Source organism: Spermophilus citellus, assembly GCF_964194105.1.
Source record: "Spermophilus citellus genome assembly, chromosome: 4".
NCBI classification, from domain to species: domain Eukaryota; kingdom Metazoa; phylum Chordata; class Mammalia; order Rodentia; family Sciuridae; genus Spermophilus; species Spermophilus citellus.
In genome coordinates this window covers 110163284-110186515 of record NC_138185.1, presented here as the reverse complement: position 1 = coordinate 110186515, position 23232 = coordinate 110163284, and the positions used below count along the sequence as shown (strand labels likewise).

At 43.4% G+C, this 23232-nt stretch overlaps 1 protein-coding gene across 1 annotated transcript in view; it reads left to right on the top strand.

Moving 5' to 3' along the window:
* The window catches only part of THSD4 (thrombospondin type 1 domain containing 4), a 630142-nt gene that overhangs the window by 290351 nt on the left and 316559 nt on the right, over nucleotides 1–23232 (top strand). Inside the window, exon 7 of the mRNA XM_081289549.1 lies at nucleotides 1466–1602. Within this exon, the coding sequence (XP_081145675.1) occupies nucleotides 1466–1602 (137 nt within the window). The remainder of the gene's footprint in view (nucleotides 1–1465; nucleotides 1603–23232) is intronic.

Genomic DNA, 23232 nt, shown 5'->3' with positions numbered 1-23232 from the left:
TGTGTAGGAAAAAGTCAGTATTGCCCAATCCAGTAATCTGATGTTTAGACAAAGGCACGACCCTGGAACATTCTCTCTATGGCTAAGCATAGCACTAGTCTTGTCTCCAAAAACAGTTTTTAAAAAAAAAAAAAAAAAAAAACAGTGTGTATTTGGCTTGTCTGTTTCTTTTGGATATGGAAATATATTTTGCCTAAACTTTTTTTCTCTTTCTTATTTTGGAAGCAGCTAAATTGTTCCTTAATGGAATAATTAAGTTAGCATTTATGGAGTCCCTCTGTGTGCCAAGCTCTGTGTGAAGTAACAAAGGTATAGAAAAAGGCTTAGATAAAGGGGAATGCATCTAGCAGAGGGAGGGGAGAAAAAGGAAAAAACAAAAAATTTTGGGGAAACATGCATGTATTCATCCCTTCGTTCATTCCTCAGTGATCTGTAGTGTTTGCTATGTGCAAAGATCTCTGCCAGGTACTGAGAATGCAAAAGTGATGAAGAAAGACACATTCCTGGGCTCTCTCAGACCATACGACAATAAAGCATGGTTCATGCTGTAATAGAGGAGGCAAATCAACCTGTGATGGGTGGGTGCACAGGTGGAATCAGGTTCCATAGAGGTGACCTGGGCACTAAAGCAAGGTCAATTTGGATGCTAGCCAAGTGAGGGAAGGGCAGAAGGAGCTGAGCAATGGCTAGACAGAGGAAATGGTTAGTTGGATGTAGAATGTGGATCTGAGGAACAATGGCAGGAAATGAGACCATAAAAGTAGGCGAGGTTTCATTCTTGCAAGATGTTTTGTCCATTGTTTAGGACTTTGAACGGCAACTTAAGGTGATGGAGAAAGCCCTTAAATTATCTCATAGTGGATGAAATTTTACAGGAAACAGCAGCCTTTAAGAAGAGCACAAAGATCATATAACGACATACGTTATATTACAAAAGTTGTATGATTACGGATATATAAAATATAATTATGACAGTAACAAAGTGCGGAACGATGTTCTATAAACAGAACATGAAGAAGATTCTTTATGATGTTCACTTAGCATTGGATCTCTGCCATGCCAGTAGATCAAGATATAGCCCTTCCCTAAGCCGTCAAATCTGAGAGTATCAATACTTCCTTGCAACTTGAAAAAGTATGTGCTTGCAAAATGTCCAGAATAGACAAATCCAGAGAGACAGAAAGTAGACTGGTGGTTGCCAAGATCTGGAGGGAGAGAGGAATTGGAGTGGCAGCTAACAGGCAGGAGGTTTCTTTTTGAGGTGATGGAAATGTTCTGGAATTAGACAGTGGTACTAGTTGTCCAAACTTGTGAATATACTAAAATGTGCTTAAATGTACACTTTGGTTAATGGTTAATTTTATGTTAATTTTTATTGAGATTTTTATCTCAATAAAAAACGTAGTGATAAAAGGTGCTGATTGATTCGACAGCACTGACATTTTTTTTTTCATGTTTGGGGCAGTAAAGGGCAATCACAAGTGTGAGCTGAACTGCCAGGCAATGGGCTACCGCTTCTATGTGCGGCAAGCGGAGAAGGTCATTGATGGAACCCCATGTGACCAGAATGGAACGGCCATCTGCGTGTCCGGACAGTGCAAGGTAAGTCCCCTGGACAGGGTGTTCAGGGTGGACTCTTAGGGTGTTTGTTCTATAGCTGCCAATCTCTTGTTTTCACAGAGCAGCTGCTATGGCTCCCCAGCCCACACGGGGCCCCTGGAACCATGAGCTCTGGGAGAACTGGGCTGAGGTGGACGCTGCTTGTCAGCTCTCTGCTTTTGGTCTTTGACCCACTCTGGCATTTCAGGCATTTAAGTGATTGAGGTTCACACCACACATCTCACAAGAGATGGGGCAGTCTTGCGTGGTGGGGTCTGGAACAACTTCCCTACCCCTGTAGTAGAGGTTATGGAGAGGACACTGCTGGGTAAGTTCAGAAATGGTGGCATCATAAGGGTGGCATTTTAAGGGGATGGTGTGTTTTATCTTGCCTCTCCCAGATGAGGCAGTCTTCCAAAGGAAAGTTGTTTAATGCCTTTTATAGCAGAAATTGTACTTTAAACAGGAAGAGTTTTTCACCTCCCTGGGCTTCTGAAGTTTGTTCCAGAAACTCCCCGCCCCATATTCTGCAAACATTTGGGGTTGGAGACACTCCTTGTGGGATAGTCAACATTGACAGAAGGTACCATTTGGTTAAATATAGGCATCTCAGATGGAATGGCCCAGGTTCCAGAGCCACATTCGTTGGTCCTGGACTTCTACCCTGCTTTCATCTATAAAAGCATTAGTGGAGCTAAGACCTAGCTGGCAAATGACTCTGGAGCCCAAACTAAGATTCGACCTTAATTAACACTCAATAGTTAGCAGGACTGACTTTCATCAAAGGAAGAGAGCGCTTTGGCTGTAACATCTGAAAGTTCCTGTTACACTTTGATTGTAGATCATGCATCTATTTATTTGTTATTAGAGTTTTTGAAGTGTGATTTATAAACACAAACTCCCCCTCACACTAACCTTTTAAAAGAAGGTTTTACATGGGATACAAAATGACAAAATGGAATAGAAGGAAGCAGAACTGATATTCTCAGATTTTGAATGAAAGGGAAAATAGACACTGTCACTTGGAATGCCTTTGGAAGAGCCAAACCCTGGAAGAATTAGGATGTGGCACCGAGGAGGCAGGAAGCTTGATGGGAAGTTCACTAGAGGCTCAGACATGTCCTGCCTCCAATTTTCTACTCCTTTGGGAAAACCATTGATTTTCACACATTTTCTCTCTTTAAGCTTTGGCATCCTCAGATGATAACCCAAGGGAGTTCTGAGATCCTCACTTCTAATGCTCACTACTTCTAAATGCCACTGACCCTAAAATGAGGCACCTTAGAGTAATCTAGCCTTTTCTCCCAGGTCCTGGATCAATTATTTAATTTCCTGAATGCAGGTGCACTATTGGAAGGATGGCTAGAAACTTGCTCTCTGGAGTCAGGCTGCCTGGATTCAAATCCTGTCTCTTCCATTGATTTACTGCATGACCTTGCAAAAGCCGCTTAAGCTCTCTGCACCCTGTTTACCCTCTATAAGTTGAGAAGGATGATACCTACCTCCCGTGTTGTAGTGAAGAATCATGATGACCCTTATAACAGAACTTGGCACTCACTGTCTACACTCACGTATATCTAATGGTACTTGAGTTTTCTATGCAAAAGTACTTGTTTTTTTCTGAGGGGGGCATGTGTGTAGCAGATCATAGATTTGTGAGATTCCCCTTATCTTCTGAGGAAGTGTTTTTACATTGTAGTGTGCATGCCCAGGGTGTTGTGAATTCTGAGGGAGTAGATCTGAAGAAGGGACTGAGTCCACTTTCCTAAGAACCCCCCTGTGCTGCTAATGTTGCCGGTCCTTGGATCATACTTTGAGTAGCAAAGTTTTGAGGGGTCCTTTGATTCAAATATTGTTAACAGGCATGTCAATATGGGATGGTGAGGTGACTTGGAGGGAAGAAGTGTTTTTTCCTCTGTTGCAGTAAGGGTTTCTGGACTGGCGACATGAAAGAAAAACAAACACCGAGAAGAATATGGGTATAGATTTCTTCTAACTGATAAAAAAAAAACTTTCAAAATAGAGGGCAACACAGTTTGCAGATAATAATTGCTCAAAGGCTGATATGATATGGATATCTTAATACGAATCTGATATTACAAGGACCACTTTGATTCTTCTTTATATTTTTCTCTGAGCATTTGCCTAAAATCCCATTATGGAAGTTGGCAGAGCTGCTGACTACCCCTTCCTCCCTAGAACTTCAGTTTAAATAACAAGTACATTGCTTCCCAGGCTGAAGTTCTGGATGCCTGGAATTGAAACTGATATATCTGTCTCCCTGCCTTGTGGCTGAGAAAGTTGTCACTTATAGAGAGTACTCCGGGATGTGTTTGTCTCTGCAATGGTCCCACAAACCTCCCCAGACCATGTGAAGTTGAAGAGAATAGCTAGACTGGCAACAGGAGTTAATGAGAGGTAGCAAGCATCAAATGAGAATATTTGATAAGCCCACAGACTGGGAAGGGGAGCAGCGCCTAACAAAGAGCCCGTGCCCACCCAGTGCAAGTTTAGCTAAGTTCCGGTTGGGTGTAGGTGTGTTGCCCAGTTGCTGGAGCTTCTCTGCATGTTGGACCCAAGAGCTGGAAGGACGTGGGAAGGAAGCAAGTGTCTTAGGACTGGCTTTGTGGGGGTTGGAGCATGGAAGAATATGGAGGAGCCATTTCCAGGCCTTCCATGCTGGGACATTCTCCCTTCCTTGGCAGGGACAGAAGGATCCCAAACTTTGGCTCCAGGTCCCTGGCTGATATAGATGGGCCTTGAAGGGGAAGGGCACTAGCGCTCCTACGCTGGCTTTCCAAAAGCAGGATAATGTATAGGAGGCTGCAGAGATTCCACCTGCTTCCCCTCAGCCCTCTTGATATCAAATGGTTATATATGACCAGTCTTCAGAGACACCTCAAAGACAACTCCAGCCCTGCCCAGTCATGATGTCATTTATGGGAATGAAATAGCAGTTAGACCAATAAACACAATTTTTGTTCTTAAGCAGTCAATTAATCTCAGCTTTAAACTTTTTTTCTGAATTTTATTTGATATGTATGTATTATTATTTTTGCTGACAATGCAATAAAGATAGATGAAACTTTAACTTGAAGGCATATCAGGCATTTGAAAGAACAGGGTCATTTTGGGTCGAGGACTAAGGAAAAAAAAAATCCTTAGCTTTCTGGAGACCAACTGTCAGAAATCTTAGGCCTCCCAACTTGAAGGATCCTAAAAGAGTCAGGATCACTCTAAGACCTATCTCCATCCCTGCTTTAAAAAACAAAACAAAACAAAAAAGAAGTCTGGGATTATGAAGGAACAGTTCTTGAGTAGGTGCTTTGTCAAGAATTGGTGGCTTCCGAATCACAAAGGAGACAGGTACTGGAGCTGAGACAAGCCAGCAAGGAGCCATTTCTGCGAGTTTAATATGTCCAGACACGGTGCTGCACACTTTATATACAAATGATTTCATTCATGCATTTACCTTGACAATGGCCCAGTTAAGTGGGACTTGTATATCCCTAAGTTACAGAGGTCTATCGTGAAGTTGAAGAGAGTGGTACCTACTAAGCACTTCTGTGTAGTTTACAGTTAGCGGTAGTTTTTCAGGCTGAACTCATCAGAACAGAAAAGGTAGTGTATTGTCATGGAAAAACATCCATGTTCTCTCTACAGTTCTGGGTTTATTTTCCTCATGTCCTCTTCCCCAAATGACTGTTTTTCCAAAAAAAAACAAATCAGGATATGCCTCTCTTTTGCTTAAATTCCATCTGTGGCTCCCTATCATCTATGGAATGAAGTCCAGGTCTCATGGCTCCTATAGTAAATACCATACATCTTTACTACAAAACATTTACAATTAGTAAATCCCAGGTATGAGTTACTCCCTGACCTATCAGTGCCTCCAGTTTGGGCCTCCACAGTGTGGACCTCTATGGGAAGGCATATGCTTCCCATCAGCCTGGAATCCAGTGCCATGTGTAATTTTAGCTTTAGCAAAATGCCTATCATTTGAATGAATTCTTAAAATAAATGTGGAAATGAATTAAGGTATTTTGTGACTCAGTGTGTTGGATTTCACCCAGATGAAAGTAGTCTTGAATCCAGTGCAGTTATCTCTTTTAGACCTGGGATGGGCAGTTGAATGTAGATAAAACAAGGAGAGAAAACCCAATTGCCCGAGTCCCCAGAGCCCAAGGCCTTGAAGGTTTGCAAGAGCTCTTGGCACCTCCTCAAGTTCCTGTCTCCCTCCCTTGTTTTTTTCTGTTGTTCACCATGAATGCCTTGAGCCCCTTCTGAGCTAATGGCGGAAAAACCTAGAAAAGTATGAGTGCATCCTCCCCCACTCCACCCTGTGCTTTCCATGAAGCCCTCCTGCTACTGACCTTCCCTTCTCCCATCACCCCCACAGTCAGTGATCAATCACTGGGCTGTAGGGCCCTTCCTGCAGTTCCGCCATCTGCCCACACTCAGCATGTGCTGGGACACCACTCAGCTTCCATCAGGACATATCAGCGGACAGGTTCATGTCTATTCAATAAATGAAAGCAAGGCAACTGTTTGCAAATGTTCAGAGATAAGCTCTGGACCATTGTATTGCCCTGAGTAGGAAAGGATGACATAATGTGTGTGTGTGTGTGTGTGTGTGTGTGTGTGTGTGTGTGTGTTTTCAGGTGCCAAATTTCCATCTTCCCCCTTTATAAACATTATTGTGCCTTCCTGAACTAAACAAGTGGCTCTTGCTCATTTCTCTGCCCATTTGCTCTAAATTGCTTTTTCCCTGCTTGTGCTTACTGGCTCTATTTTGTGGACTTTGCTTAGAGTTATATTGTTACCTGAAGGAAACCAAGAGAATAATTGCATGGATAAATTGTCCTCTTTTGCCAAGTGGTTGCATGATTCAGCCTTGAAATAGGGTGGAGAGTTTTAATATACGTGAATTCCAAGCTTATGTGACCATTTGTGGATTCCTTTTCTTATTTCTGCCCCCCAGTAAACTGTGTTCTAAAAGTACTTTCCATTTAATCTAGGACTATTAAATCTCATCATAGTGTGTTATAGTTGTTTGGACATGTATCTGAGCACCCAAAGGAAAGAGACTGTGTTTGTATCCCCAGTGATTAATAGATAAAATTATTCAATAAATGTATTTTAAATACAATGAATGAATGAACAAAGGTATTAGTTAGAAACTGGTTGTGAAACCTCCTTTCCTGAAAATAATCAAGAGTAAAAATAACCAAGCACTAAAACCTTCACAGTCCATACTCTCAGGACCTCTTCAAATCTTAAATTGAAACTGAACTTAAACCTGATGAAATGGAGGTGTGGTGGCACATGCCTGTAATCCCAGCAGCTCTGGAGGCTGAGGAAGGAGGATTGTGAGTTTAAAGCCAGCCTCAGCAACTTATGGAGTCCCTAAGCAACTTAGTGAGACCCTGTCTCAAAATAAAAAAATTAAGAAAGGACTAGGGACATGGCTCAGTGGTTAAATTTCCCTGGGTTTAAGGGCTAGGGTTATGTCTCAGAGGTAGAGTGCTCACCGGGCATGCGTGAGGCACTGGGTTCGATCCTCAGCACCACATAAATATAAAATGTGTCCACCTATAACTAAGAAATAAATATTCAAAAAGAAATTTTCCTGGGTTTAATCCCCAGAACCAGACTTTTTTTTAATCATATAACCTATTTTTTTCCTATTACCTATTTTTTTTCATTTTCAACCATTGGAACAACTACCTAACATAAAAAATCATTTAGATTTCTTGATTAATACATATTTAAGTAATTAGTAAACACTTAGTTACTACACATATGTATTAATTTAATAAACAGCTGCTTGATGTATACTGGGCCAGACACCAGCACCAAAATAGTAGAAAAGATTCACATGGTTCCTGCCACTTGAACATTGAGCTTAATATATGGTGGAGGGAAAGTAGCAAAAAAGTTGGTTTATAAGCAAAAAAAATGACACATTTTGACCAGCAGTATGCAGCTGAATTCTTCAATAGCAGATGATGGTAGGAAGCACATGTTAAACGGAGCATTAGAGGAATCCCTCTGAGGAGGGCTGGGTCCAGGTGACAAGTGGTGACACTATGGACCTGAGGAGTTGGGGAAAAAATAGTGAGGCCTCTAACCCAGGACCCAGCACACTGAGGTGCTCAGGGCCTGACAGACGAGGAGGTGACATGTGTGCTTGCTCCCCGCTCTCCTGGGTTGGTTTGCTCTCCTCCTGATGGTGCCATTCTTGGTTCCTCCCGAGAGCCCACACATCTTCCGGAACACACGCTGGCTTTAGCCATGGAAAGGCTCCATTAGATCATTATCCAAGCCCAGAAAGCCTCCCGTGGAGAAGGAGAAACCCATGCTGCATGTGGAAATGAGTTGTGCAGAAACCCATGCTGCATGTGGAAATGAGTTGAGAATGGGCTTTGGGATCAGCCAGGATCTCCAATATTAAAACGGTTAAAAGAGAGGCTGCGTCCATCAGATTGGAACAGGATACACAGAGCTTCTGTCCTGGCCCTCCTTTTGGTCCTTTCTGGATCATAGCGACAGAGAGGTTCAAGGGCCTTTCCCTAAATCCTTTCATCAGGGGTGGTGACTGGCACTTATAAGGGAGAAATGAGGGAATTTTCAGCAGAGAAGATTCTTCTGGGTCAAATAGTCCACCTCTACCTCACCTCTGCCCCTCAACCAAGCACAGGCCAGTACCGTCAGAGAACCATCCATCACAGTACAGACAGCGTGGGGCTCTGCAGTGCCCACATACCAGGTCAGCTCTACAGATACCATTCCCGGAGGCATGAAGGAAAGTTTTAGGAGTGCAGAAACCCGTGCTGCATGTGGAAAGCTGTGCAGTTTCTATTCAGACTCAAGGGTCAAAGCAAGCTGCAGTTGCCTTTTGGTTCCTGTGCATTCTTGTTCAATCGGCTCACTATTTATTGGTAATCTCAATGTAGGGTCAGCCTTTATCATCATTACGCTTATTATGACTGACATAGTCTGCTCAAGCCTAATGATGACTCCGGTAGAGCCGGGAAGTCTGGGTGAAGATGTGAAGGGAGCATCTATCATCCTAGCACCAAGTTTGGGCAGCTCCTATAAATTCCTGCCAAAAGTCAGGTCAAACCTTATAATGAGCAGCAACTAATATGATAGGAAGGCATTTTAAGGACAGCCTGAGGTGTGCTGCTTCTAGGTAGGCATGGGTATTAGAGGGGAAACACACGGGACAATTTTTAAACTTTATTCCATGTACTTATTTAGCAGTACTAGGGATTTAAGACAGGGGCCCTCTTCCACTGAGGTACATCTTGACCCTTTTTTTATTGTTTATTTTGAGACGGGGTCTTGATAAGTTTCTCAGATTGCTCCTCATCTTGTGGATCCTCCTGCCTCAGGCTCCCAAGTAGCTGGGATCGCAAGAATGTACCACCACATATTTTGTATTTTTAATAGATAAGATATTTACATGACTCTAAAATCAAAAGTATGACCCTTGCCCATCATCTGCCCAGTTTCCTCATGTTCCAACAGGAAATTGCTACTCTTTGATGCTTTCTTTATTAATACAGATCTTTTTATGTGTCTACAAGTCAATTATTCATGTTCTATTACTTTTCTTATCGACACATATGGCAGCGTATCTCATACACTGCAATGTACCTTGCTTTTCTTTCTTAATGTACCTAGGAGATCTTTTGTTTCAATCTAAAGAGAAGCATCCTTCATTATATACACTTGCGTGGTATTGTCCTGTATGAATTAATTATAATTTAGCTGTGATGCACATGTATGCCATACCATTACCATCGGTGTGGCAGTAAATCTACTTGTATGTGGGTTTATGTACATGTTTGCAAGTATCTGATGGATAAATTCCTAGAGGGGAGTCCAGAGTCTGTGAATTTAATAGCCAGCAGGCAGGTGGCATATGGGTCTGCAGAACAGTTGGAACAACTCACACTCTCACCGGCAATGAGTGGGGCTGGTTTGTTATCCAGCTTTTGGATCTTTGCCCATCTGATAGGTGGAAAATCTTGTCTTATGTAGTTCTCAGTTGTCTTTATCTTATTTTGAATGATATTTAAGAACCACTGGGGCCTGGACTAGGATCAGGTGATTGAGGAGCCTTGGGTACAAAACCTCAGGAGGCATCTGCTCAGTTCTCAAGGTCTCCCGGAAGGTGTGCCTGAGGCTCCTCACCTGCCAGCCCCAGTCCCCCTGCCCTCCTGACCAGGAACCATTTACATTCCTTTTGTGTGATTTGCCTTTTTATAATCTTTCCACATTTTTCTCTTCAGTTGTTGATCTTTTCCTTAACTAGCAGGACTTTTTCATATATTAAAGAGGTTATTTATGATATACTTTTCGTGGGGAGGTGTTTGTTTGGGGGTTTGGGGTACATGGAAGCCTTTTGACTTAGCCCTGGGCTCCTGAGGTTTGGTTTACTATTTTGCTGTGCTGAAGTTTAACAGTTTTTAAATGGCAAACTGAGCAATTTTCTGTCTTTTGATTCTGGATTTGTGTGCTTTAGAAAGACTTTCTACACTGTGAAATCATTAAAAACAACAGCAGCAACATTCCCCTGTGTTTTCTTTCAGAAATTTATGGTTCTATGTGTTTATATTTTTTTTTTCCTGGAACTGGGAATTGAACTCAGGGGTGCTCTACCACTGAGCTACAACCCCAGTTTTTTTTTAGACCTTTATTTTATTATTTATTTTTTATTTTTATGTGGTACTGAGGATCAAATCCAGTGCCTCACACCTGCTCAGCAAGTGCTGTACTATTGAGCTATAACCCCAGCTCCTACAACCCCAGTTTTATTTTTAATTTTAAGACAGGGTCTCACTAAGTTGCCCAGACCAGCTTCAAACTTGTGATCCTCTTGCCTCACCCCCGGAGTCACTGGGATTACAGGTGTGGGCCTCTTCACCTGCTACTTTTTTTTACATTTTACATTAATCCATTTAGAATTTATCCTAGTGTATCTTGCAAGGTGTGGACTCAATTTTAGTATTTTTCAGATGGCTGCCTAGTACTGCCTGTACTATAATTGATTAGTGCCCCATTATTTCGAGGCTCCATCTTAACTACTGTATGGAATTATTAGATTTGGGCTTTCTGTTTTATCCCATTGGTCTATTGGTTTATATGTCTGCTCATACACACATACTGGAACAGACATTTTGAAAGAGAAAGAAAACACTGACATTTAGTTATGACAGGTTTGGTCTTTGCTTAGGGCTAATACCTTTAGATGGAAACCTTCATTTATCACTTGGAAAAGCCACCTGTGCTTAGGAGCCTTTGAAAGACTTCAGATTTACATTATGTTTTTAACTTGATTGAAAAATGAATCTTCTGTGACTCACAGGCTCAGAATGGCAGAAATACAATCATGGACAGTATTCCAGGTGACAAAACCATGAAAGGTCAGATAAAGGTCCTATAGGGAAAAGCATAAGAAAGAAAAAGTAATTAGAAGTTTATTGAAAAACACAGACTAAGTATTCAAGAGACTGTTTGCTTTTAGAACAAACTATATTTGAGAGGGGAAAAAATTACTGTGGGCAGCATAGCTCTTTTTGTAATTTTCTGTCATTCAGTAAATAGTATCTTCCATGAATTCTGTTTTATCTTATATGGATCATATCAAATTTTTATTTATCAACCCATTGCCTGATGATTTGAAATTTACTATTTTCCTACCTACTTTTCTCATGATTTCAAGGAAGATGCTAGTAATTGTAATGCCTAAGGATGTTGTGGACCTGGTCTCCTAACAAAACCTTGAGAGGGTACCAGGAGAAAGGCCTAGTTATTCCCTCCTGACTCCACAAAAAGGAAGGAAGGTCAGTAATGGCTATGACTGTCACTTAAAAGTTCTGGAGATGTCGCAGAGTCAAATATTTGATTTCCAAATACTAGTGTTTTCTCAAAATCGTACTTGACAAAACCTGAATGTGTGTTTGTCTCCTTTGTGAAGCTGTGATAAGCTTTTTAGGGATGAAGAATCTTTTTATCCTTTGGGCTTCCAGTTTCTAGAAGCCTAATTTAAATCCCTCTCATATACAATGGGAGGTTTCAAATGTAGGATGTGATTAAAGTGCAATACCTGGAGTTTCAGTGGTCCTTGATGTGCTCTCAGAAAAAAATGAGCTTTTTCTTTTCTTTCTTCCCCCATGGACATTTGGTCTTTTCAGAGTGAGGCCAGGGATCACCCACTATTTTGAGGGGAAAGTCTGTGTGCTAGTGCTGTGTTTCAGCCTTTAGAGATTATATATGTAGTAAGTATCAAGTCACTTTTCCCCTGATGCTTTATGGAGGAAGGATGGGTCAGGAAGGTTTTGTAAGACTGGTTGATTGTGCCATCTAGTGTTCAGTGCTAAAATTACAGCATTTTAAAAGCATCTCCTAAGGAAAATTAGCATGAATCACTGTTTAAATCAGGGCTGGAAATACCCTGGCCTAAATAAACTAAACAAAAGTAGAGCAGTGCGGGGCAAAAAGTGGGGGGAAATGTGAACTAAATGGATGATTTCTCCTTGTTGACATTGCCAAGAGCTGTAAATGACACCTGAGGGCAGTTGTGTACAGACACAAAATCAACTGCTATCCAGTCTTTGTTACAAATTAGTTTTATTTTTTTGTTCATTTTTTTTTTTTTTAGATCAAACCTACTTTGGCTCTTCCAAAGCCAGGTGTGTAAATTCACTAGCCATGTTACCTTGATCAGGTCATATATTTCGGAGACCCAATCTGTAAATTAAAGATGCTGAGACCACTGTATAAAATTCTGAGAGAATTAAATGAGATACTGTTTCATGTGTAAAGATCTGGGCTCAGTGTGATGTTCATCATGAATACTAAGCGGCCTTGCTGGTGACAGTGGGGAGATGCATCTGGACTCATCTGTGTGCATCTTGATGTCTAGGGTAGCAAGGACAGACAGTGACCAGATATGAAGTTATCCAGGATATCGTGACTGGATTCTGGGATTAATAAGCAACAGGATCTGTGTCATGAGATGAATAGGAAATGTGGATTACCAGAGGCTCAGATGAAGAAAATCACGGCCTGGAAAAAATCCTGAAGTGGGAAAGGCCACATGAGCCCCCTGACCTGGGTTATAGGGCAAGGGAGAGAGGGGTGGAAGGAGGCTTTGCCTAGGATGTCCTGGGGAGCGCATTTCACCTGTAGAGCTTTAAGAAGACAGACCGGCCTTTGTGGATCATTCCCTCTGCTGCTCAAGATGGGGATCCTTCGTTAAGGTTCTTGACTTTACTGAGCCTTTTTTCCCCCACCTTTGTAAAGTGAGAGGGATAGCAGTACTGGCCCCACGAGTTCGTGAGGATTAAATAAGATGATGCATGTTAAGATCTTGAGCATGATACGGGGCACAGCTTAGCAATGACTGTGAACCCCGATGCCATCTAAAGGCAAAAGATAAAAGCAGAAGACTAAGAACAGCACAAACAAACCTCCGGCATGATCCTCTTTAGTTCCTTCTTGCCTTCACATGGGCTGTTCCCTCTGCCCAGGAACCCTTTTCTGCCTTTATCTTCCACACAGGTTACCTATCAGTGACACACCCCTGACAGGCATCAATCATTGCTGCTTTTACTCTGTTCCCAGTCCCCAAAGCTCCTCTCATTCCTATTGCATGGTTCATGTTTGGCCTCTCTGAAAAACAACGAACCCCTCAGAGAACAGACCACTGAGCTCAAATGCTTAAGAAATTATAGAAAACCAGGCTTGGTGGCACATGCCTGTCATCCAAGCTACTTGAGAGGCTGAGGCAGGAGGATCCCCAAGTTTGAGGCCAGCCTGGATAACATAAAAAATAAGAAGGGCTAGGGATGTAGCTCAGTGGTAGAGCATTTGCCTAGCATGTGTGAGGCCCTGGATTCAATCCCCTTGTGCTGCAGGAAAAAAAGTGCTGATAGAATTGATGAGGAAAAAAAAGTGCTGATAGAATTGATGAATGTGGAGAAATATAGACAGAGGGAGAGCAGAGAGAGAGGGAAGCGCAGGAGACAAACTGTTAATTAAATCTAGGTGAACTGTTCTTGCAACTGTTTCCTTGGGTTTGAAATATTTCAAAAGACAAAGTTGGAGAGGGAAAAAGTGAAAAAGTGAAAGATCGTCCATTTTCCTTATTGCATTCAAAGCATTTATTTTTAGGGAGCTTAGATTGGGCTCTGGCTCCTGTCTTATGCTGCCTTTCCCCCTTCCTGGCCTCCCCGAGCTGCTCTGGGTGCTCATAAACCTTGTAACCAGAGGGCAAAGCTGTCCCCTCCCCTGGAAGGTCTTTCTACCCAACTAGGCTCCAGTCAATTGAGGTTCAACCCTACAATTAAGAGAAAAACAGATCCCTGTATATAGGAGAGCAATTCCCCTGATGTTGCTCATCATCCACAGTGTACTTCTGAATTTGGGACAAGGAGAGAGAATGTTGAATTTTACAAAGAGGAAACATTAAAACAGTCCTTTGAAAATGCATGTAAGTTCAGAGGCAAAAAAATAAAAATAAAAAACCCTCCTGTGTCTTGTCACTTTCAAGTCCCCCTGCTGGGCATTTACAGAACAGTGTCATCCTGGACCACTTCTTAAAAATAAATAAATAAGTGTCTGTATTTCTATTCTTTTGGAAAAGTTTAAAAGGTTCATGTTCAAACCTGTATCCTAGCCAATTCCCTCTGGGGCATCCCCTGCTTACATTGTGAAGCTCTGTATGGAATTGAAGCACAATGGGCAAATGTAATTTCAAGACTGAAGCAAAGGTACATAACAAATGCTCTTCAAAGGCTTCTATTTTATTTTATTTTATTTTTTAGAAGAAAGGTCCTGGGACAAGTCCTTGACATAAGGACTGCCATATACCCCTTTTGTTGAAGAACAGGCACTGCCTGTCCTGATTACTCAAGGCCAAGGTAGTATTTTTTGAGATAACAGAAAAAATTCCTAAGAAATCAGATTCCTAGCATGATATGGCCTCTTCCATTCCTGATAATGCCTTCCCTATTTAAAATGATTTGAATTCCCAGAAAATGGGTGATGAACAGTGGGATGGGGACAGGGATTCAGATAAGGGTAGACAAACTGACAAGCTGGATAAACTGATGCCAGAGAAGCGTTCTTTCACTGAGTGCAGGTAGGACAAGATCACTGCTGGATCACTTCCCATCCACGTTATGGCACTTCGGAAATTCTGAAGAATTCAGTGGAACATCTGAAACTCTGAATTAATTCGTATGTTCCCGAGGGATGTCATCTCTTCTATGGCCACAGGTGACATTACTAGTTTTGCTCAGTCACATATCAACTTAATCCTTGATCAGAAGACAGAAATGTACCAAGAGAATCAGTCCTCTGCAGCCCCGCCTGTCTCCTGAGCTCCAGACACACACACACTCCCTGGGGTCTACGTGGCTCGCAGCTCGGCAGGCCACCATAGTCCAATCCCGTTCATTATATTTCCTTCCTATTGCCCTCCTGCTTGGGCTTCCGATTTGGGCAAGGGGTGCCTCCATTCCACTAGTGCCCCAAGCCTCTCCTCCCCGTATCCATGGTGACCAAGTTGTCTCCATTTACCTCCTGGAAGTCCTGCCCCTTCCTGGCTCTCTTCATCCATTGCTTCATCCTTGCTCTTCATTCTGCTCTCTGTCCCTTTGTAGTGGGCTCCTAACTGGTCTTTCTACCCCCTTTCTTACCTTTTTCAGTTGAGCTTTCACTTTGCTGCCAGAGGGATTCTCAAATTTAAATCAGGGTAAACAACTTCCCTGCTTTTGTGTCCTCTGTGCCTCCCCCTGCTGTCTGTAGGTGAAAGCCCAAGGTACTTAGCATGGCATTCAGTATGCTTGGTGACCTAGCCCTTGCCTCCCCGGTCACACTGCAGCCAGACCACACCAGGCACAGCTCTCTGATTAGACCACACCTCTGTTCCATGCTGCTAGGCTCTGCCCCTGCTTCTACCCAGAATGCCTCTTCCTCCCCAGACACTTGCCAAAGAGCTGCTCACCTGGCAAGTCTCAGCTTGGGTGTCATTTCTCCCAAATGCCTTTACTCTTGGGCTCCAGAGAGGGCAGCTGCCTCTGCCTGCTGTATTTCAAACAGAGCTTCATGGAAACACCTGTAATTGTTTATTGTCCTTTTTGATCCATACATCTGCCTATCCAGGTATGCTCAGAACTAACCTTGAACCAGAGACTAATCTTGTCTTACTCATTTTTGATCCTCCAGTGTCTAACACAGTGAGTCAACACATAGTCCTTACTCAGATGTTTAACAAACTCAGATGTTCAATCCAACCAACCTGCTATTCAGCAAGCCCTGAGATTACCATGGGAAGCAGCACTATTCATTTGGAGTGACCAGCCCCACACAATTTGTTCATTCTTCACCAGGTGTTGCTGAATACCCACAACCTTACAAGCCCTAGTACAGATGTGTCACACCTATAGAGGCTTCCCCAGAGACCATGTCCTCACCCCACATCAACCTGATTAGCAAGAGGTTCTCAATGTCTTCAAATGGCCCTCCTAAGTCATTTCCAAATGGTGGTAGCAAATAGGATACACAAATCTGAAGCTCAAAGCCTTGGTCAAGATCATTGTTTAGGCCACTAGAAAGAAGTGATAATTCTGTTAAGTCTCAGAAAGGTCTCTTCAAGGTTGTATAGCTCAGATGTCATCATGGAAGTGCATGGGTTTCTTATGGTATGTGTTTTCCATGCACGTCAAAGTATTGAGCGTATTTGTTAAGCTCGACGGGGATATGTCCTTTACCCTCCTGAGCAACTGCATGCAACAGGGTAGACCCCTGGGAGAGTTAAAACAGAATTTACCCTTATTTCCCTCAATTCCCCCAAAGGAAAATATCCCTACCAGCATAGAAGGTTTCTTCTGTCTTCATAAACAATATCCAGTTAGTCAGCCAGGACAGATGTGAATGCCAGCCTCAACTCCTCTTTCCTTACCCCATCACACCAGTGGTGATGTGACCCCAGGGAAACTGGCTCCTTGGCAGTTTTCAGTATTATGCTCTTTATCTGTCTTCCCACCATCACTTCCTGACTTCAAGTCTTCATCTTACTTGTGTAGATGAGTAAAGCAAACCTTTAATGGTCTTCCTGTCTCCAATGTTGCCTTTTCTCATACAAAATTGTGAGTATCATTTTCTAAATTATGGATCTTAGTGTGTCTCTACCCTACCAGGACACTGCCAATAATTCCCCCGTGGTCTTCAGATGGCCATGTTATTTTGCCAGGTCATTTTGTCCCTCGACTCTTTTACTCTTTCACCTCATTGATTGATCCATAATTCCTCTAGATTTTTTTGTTTGTTTTGTTTTGTTTTTGTTTTTGTTTTTTGGCATTGCTGGGGATTGGACCCAGACATACTCCTCTACTGGGCTACATCTCCAGTCCTTTTTATATTGAGACAGGGTCTTGCTGAGTTGCCAAGGCTGACCTTGAACTTGTGATCCTCCTGCCCTGGTCATGGGGGTTACAGGCATGCACCACTGGGCCTGACTGTTGCCCCTAGTTCTTATAACATGCTATCTTCTCCACAGGTTGTATGTTTTCCTTCATGTGTGGAAGTTAGAGAGGAAAAAAGAAAAAGAAAGTGAAGGGGGTTCTCATGAAAATCAAATAAAGACCATTAGAGTAGAAGAAAGGGACCAGCAGGAAAGGGAAAGGGGAAATCCTGGAGAAGGATATTGGCCAAAGTATACTGTTATGTTGCGTGCATGGAAAATGTAACCATGAATCTCACCATATGTACAACTGTAATGCACCAACGAAATATACAGGAAAAAATGCCATTTTCTGACACATCTCTCAGCTCTTCAGTATGTGCTCCTTCTTCAGCCTGGAATGCCTTCATGGCAGGACATGTATGGCTTCGGGTAACAGAAAATGCAGTCCTTAGGCTTCAAGGTGAAGAGGATCCGTGAACTCGTATAACAGTGCAAGCATCTGTGGCTCGAGGACTAGTTAGTGCAGCCAGTGGAGGTCTTGTTTCCCTTCATCTTTCCACCCTGGTGGCCTTGGGTGGGCTACTCAGACTCACTCTGTCAGTTTTCAGGGTGTCAGCTGCAGGTCTGGGAACTTTGTGAAGACATGAGGTTCATCAGAAGGAGGAGCCCATTCTTTCTGGAGCATTCTCTTCTGAACACAGAAAGCTTTTCTGGAACCCCTCAAAGCAGAATGTGCCTGCCATCATATTCTCAGAGCCATCTCTACACCATTCACCAGCAGAGGGACTTAATGAAGTCAGGAGGGGGGTCAGGGACAGAAGGACATGGAATGAAAACTAAGACTCCATCAGCACAGAGGAAGGGAAAGCACCTGCTGTGTTGACACACAATCGTGTCTGCTGTTGCCCTGTTCCCCTTCTTTACCTGAACGTTCCACTAAGAATCACCTTGGGAGTGACTTCTCTGACCACCTCCTTCCTTTGGAAGAGCTCACACTGCCCTGGAACTAATCCCACCAGACCACAGGTACTCAAGATTAGAGTGTCTTTTAGTATCTGGACAGTTCCTGGCACATCATTATAGGCTCATGCTCTAAAATTCGTTGAATAAGAAAATAAGCTGGGTGCAGTGGTCCACACCTGTAATTCCAATGACTTGGGAGGCTGAAGCAGAAGGTGCACAAGTTCAAGGCCAGCCTCAGCAACTTAGTGAGACCCTGTCTCAAAGTAAAAAGTTAAAAGGGCTGGGGATGTAGTTTAGTGGTAGAGCAGAGCACCTCTGGTTTCAATCCCTGGCACCATAAAGGAAAAAAAAAAAAACAAGGAAAAGAAATGACCAAATCTGTGTTGTTCCAATTAGGGTATAACTGTCCTGATTGCAACAGAAACCCCAAATCAGGTTTAATCAGTGAGTTTGTCTTTCACAGGGAAACAGCTTCAGTTGAAGAGGCCCTGGCTACTGAAGATGCCCTTGCATCTTCATCATCAAGGGCCCAGGCCCCTCTGGTGTCTTTATCTACCACCTGTACTATGTGGCAACCTGATCTCATGAGCATCAGCTGCCTGCTCTTTCTCCATCAAGCCCGTTATCCAGGTAGGAAGAAGGGCTAAGGGTGCAAGGTGCTTGTCTTCAGATGAACAACAGCTGCATTAGCAGAGGCAAATAGATGACTTCATTATCCAGATGGTTCTGTGGGGACATTGCCCACACAAACATCGTTAGGAAATAGGAAGACTGGACAATGCACTTAGGCATTGTCACCTCCAAAGCGTATCAAGATGATTTATTCTTTATTCATCCACTTGCTGGCTTGAAACAAAACATCAGCCACTGAAAGTTCTTTGGAAGTTTATGTTATCCTAAAATGGACCTTACGAAGGATGGCTTCCATAGTGTGGTCCACCAGCCTCACTCAGAATATGGAGAAGATAATGTCGAGAAGACTACAGCCCGGAGAGATGTCATTTTTCCAAGACAAAATTAGGGGTTTTTTGATGGTAAAAGACAATTTGGGAGAGATCCTAATCTTACCCCAAGTCTAACTTTTGTAACATTCTGTGGCTTTAGATGATTTCAGTGCAAGTGATCATGAAGTGATAGAAATTAGTTTAGCTAACTTGTTTTTTTTTTTTTACAGCTTTACATAACAAAGGCTCCAAAACCAAACACCATTGTTGCCTCTCTTGTTAGATACCCTCACCTCAGGATGATCCTAATGCTTTGTCTGCATGCATTCACAGAAACATGTAGGAAAGACATTGTGCCCACAGTGGCCTGAAGTTACACCATTCACCACTAGATGGCACTCACACATTGACCTGGAAATCCACCCTCCTCTTCTATTAACCACTTGCTAGAAACTGACAAATTCTTGAGTCAAGGTGGTGAAAAGTTAAGCATCAGTGGCTTTCAGGCGTGGCTGGGTGAATGGATTGGTCAGAAGAGAGGTGGTGAAAACTGGGGACTGGTTGTAAACACATTCAAAGATTACATAGAAATCCCCTTGCCTTCTGTTCATTCTCCGTTGCAGGGACCAGCACAGGCGAACCAGGGAACAGGCTGGCTGGCCTTACCTGATCCTGCCTGCCTGGGGACACTCTGTGGGGTGGTCCCCCTACTCCCACTTTCGTGAGGCAGCCTCAGCACCCCTGTAGTGCCCAGGGAAGCCTGTTCCTGCTGGACACATACCCGGAGATGGTCATCACAGAGGAGGCTCAGTGACCACATCAAGACTTTGCTATTTAGATGGGAAAAGCCTTGTGCATTGAATTAGTAATAAGGGGACTTGCTTTGAAATTACTCTAACAAATATGAACATATTATTCAACACCACTCATATAGAATGGTTGTTCTACTGACTGACCCAATTGCTTGGGGGTATATTGGACAATATATCTATACTGTAGTACAATATTGTAATGGAAACATGGGGTTTGCAATCAGAGAGATCTGGGTTCCAGTTTCAATTCAATCACCTATGAATGTTGGCCTTGGTCAGTTAATTAACCTCTCTGTGTCTCAGAAAAATGAAGATTGAATGACAGTTCTGTGAACCACCTAGCACAGTACCTGATATACTTGTAAGTATTAGAACAACATCAGTTATTCTTAGTATTGTCATCAAATCTGACATGAAAGTCTCAGGGGTCCCTGATGTTAATGTCCCCATTACATAGCAACTGTACATAATAACTATAACGAGTTGTAAAAAGTATCAGGGACAAAATGAAAAGTAAAGTTACACAGTAAAACCTAAGTTCAAGTTAAAATAGCATTGTAGAAATAAAGACTTAATTGGGAGCAAATTGGTTTGCACCCAAAATACCTAAAGTACTAGAAAATGAAAAGCAGGTCATTTTCACACCAATTTGTGTCTGTAGGATTAACTGACTGAAGTCTGCCTAGTTCTTTGGGTAGATTTTGCCTCTGATTCATAATATTTGTAGACACTTAGGTGGAAAAAAACATTTTGGGTTAAAAGTAGGAAAAGAACCAACTCCCCATATCAAAACGATGTGATGGTGCAGAGATGTGGATGGGGGCTCTGGCCCAGGACAGTCATCCAGCATGGACACAGGTGGTCCTAAGGACTGTGATTTGCAAATCTGGATGGAATCAAGAGAAGGAACAAAGTAAGGAGGGTTTTTATGTTGATATTGGACAAATACATCAATCTAGCAACGTGTGTTTGAGAACTCACAATGGTGTTCTGTTGTGGTTGTAGTTAGTGGGTGTGGAAGTTACATGTCCTTGTAGCCTCACGTGTTCCACAAGCTGGTCAGCATTGCTATGCCTGGAGAAAAGTGGAGGCTCTCTCTGCCGGCGCACGCTATGATAATGAGCCCCGGAGAGTTATTTCTTACCTTCATTTCTACCTGGGAGAGCTATGCCTGTTCAGGGAGAGCTGGGGAAATAGAACAGGGTATAAACAGAAAGCACATTGAGCTTTCAGAAGATCAAGGGCATGTCCAGTGTCAATCACTTAAAAGTTGTGTGGCCACAAACAAGCTCCTGCTATTCTCTGAGCACGTTTTCTCGTGTGTAAAATGAAATTTAATAATTCTTAGAGCACCCAACATAGTATAAGAAGTATATATTAGCCATCAACTGGAGACTGTGAGATATCACTTTGAGATTCCACTTTGTTCATAACTCAGCCCCATTTCCACACGGTAGGAATGACAGAGGTGTGGAGCTGGGGCAGAGGTGGCACTTCATCTTCTAGACAGGCTGGGGGGTCTCATGCTCTGAGTCCCTTCCTACTTCTCAAGGATTCCTTCTCTTTTCTGTTCTCATCTGTTCTCCTGGGTCAAGCTGGGGTGGAGCAGGAAGAAGTTTGCCCAGTGCCATGGTCCTGGGGGAAGGAACTTGGTCCCTGTCCTTCTCTGCTGGTTCTTGCTGGCCAGGTGACCAGTACATTCGGCCTGATCTTTGAGCTCGCCCCTCTCACATCTCTGCAGCTGCTCCAGACCTGGAGCTCTTGGTCTGTTTCAGAGCATAGTGGGGGGCTGATGAGCTCCAGGCCTATCTCATGCCCTTCTTCACAGGTCAGGTCCATCTTGGGCCTTGCGAGTGCAGCTGATGCCCATGGGCCCCAGCATTGCCCTTGTGCTTCCAGTGCTGGACTGTCCTCCTCAGGCTTCCACACCTCCTGCAGCCCCTCGCTGGCCTCTGTGCCATTGTCTCAGCTCTCTGCCTAAACTCACCACACACTCTTTCTTTCCTCCTACAGCTGGCGTGTGTTGCTGGGGACACTCTGTGGGGTGGTCCCCCTACTCCCACTTTCGTGGGAAGGCAGACACAATCCCTTTGGCTTTGGCATCCCAAAGTTCTGGATATTTCTAATTCCACCCCTGGTGTTTCTACTTGGGCTGGGTGGGAGCCTGCATGTGCTGAAGGCAAAGAGCTCACCTTTGACCCTTTCGCCCCTGCCCTCCAGTCTCCCCTCCCCTCCCAGCCCTCAAAGGGGTTTATCCTTCCTGTATTAAGGCTTGAACCCCAACACGGTGGTATTTGGAGGAGAGGCCTTTAGAAGGTTAATGACCTTTAGGTGAGGCCTCAAAGGTGGGACCCCTGTGATGATATTAGTGTCCTTGTAAGACAAGATACCAGAGCTGGGTGCGGTGGTGCACGCCTGTAATCCCAGCCACTTGGGAGGCTAAGGCAGGAGGATCACAAGTTTAAAACCAGTCCCAGCAACTTAGTGAGGCCCTAAATAACTTAGGGAGACCCTGTCTGAAAATAAAAAACAGGAAGGGCTGGAGACGTGGCTCAGTTGGAAAGCACAACTGGGTTCAATCTCTGGTACCAAACCAAAAAAGAAAGAGAGAGAGAGAGAGAGAGAGAGAGAGAGAGAGAGAGAGAGAGAGAGGGAGAGAGAAAAAGAAAGGAAGGGAGGGAGGAAGGAAGGGTATCAGAGGGCTTGCTCTATCTTTTCACTCATACCCACTGAATAGTTGGTACAGTGACTGTTTCCTAAATTTTGACATTGAGTAACAGCTTTGAACTTGAGTGTCATAAAAAACAAAGCTGAACTCCACTAAAATGAGAAACGTCTGTCTGTTGCTGACTCTGGGGCATGATACTCAAACTCTGAGGGAAGTGGGTATGTGCCGTTGTAAAGATTCACTGATGAGAATCTAATGAATAGGTAAATTAAAAAACTGTATGGTCATTGCCTTCTTGTGTCAGCTGCCCACTGGCAGCCCCCCAGAGGGGGGACTCCAGGCAGCCCTTCCGTGCATGGCCGCATTGCAAATGAACCCTGGCGTCCTCCTTGGGTGAACGCTCATCAGAATGAAAGAATCTTGTGGAAAATAACTCAGAAGAAACGTACGTTTAAACCCCTTCAAACTCTTCCTTCTCTTGCTCCTCTAAGAAAGAAAAACAGGGGGAATAAAACTTAATGTTCAAGGCAAACAAGGCAGTTTCTGTACATTGATGTAACTGGATAGCTTTGAAAGGGAGGGTGGGTTCATCCCTGGCCCGGGTCTTGGAGTCTGGCTGCCAAAGACAGAGGCGGCCTGGCCCCTCTCCCAGCCAAGGGGCTCTGGGCCTGAGGAGCCTGAGGCCCCACGTGTGACACCTCACTCTTAAGATACTCTAATTTATAGTTAACGCCTTTTAAGCAAACAAGAGGGAGAAAAAAA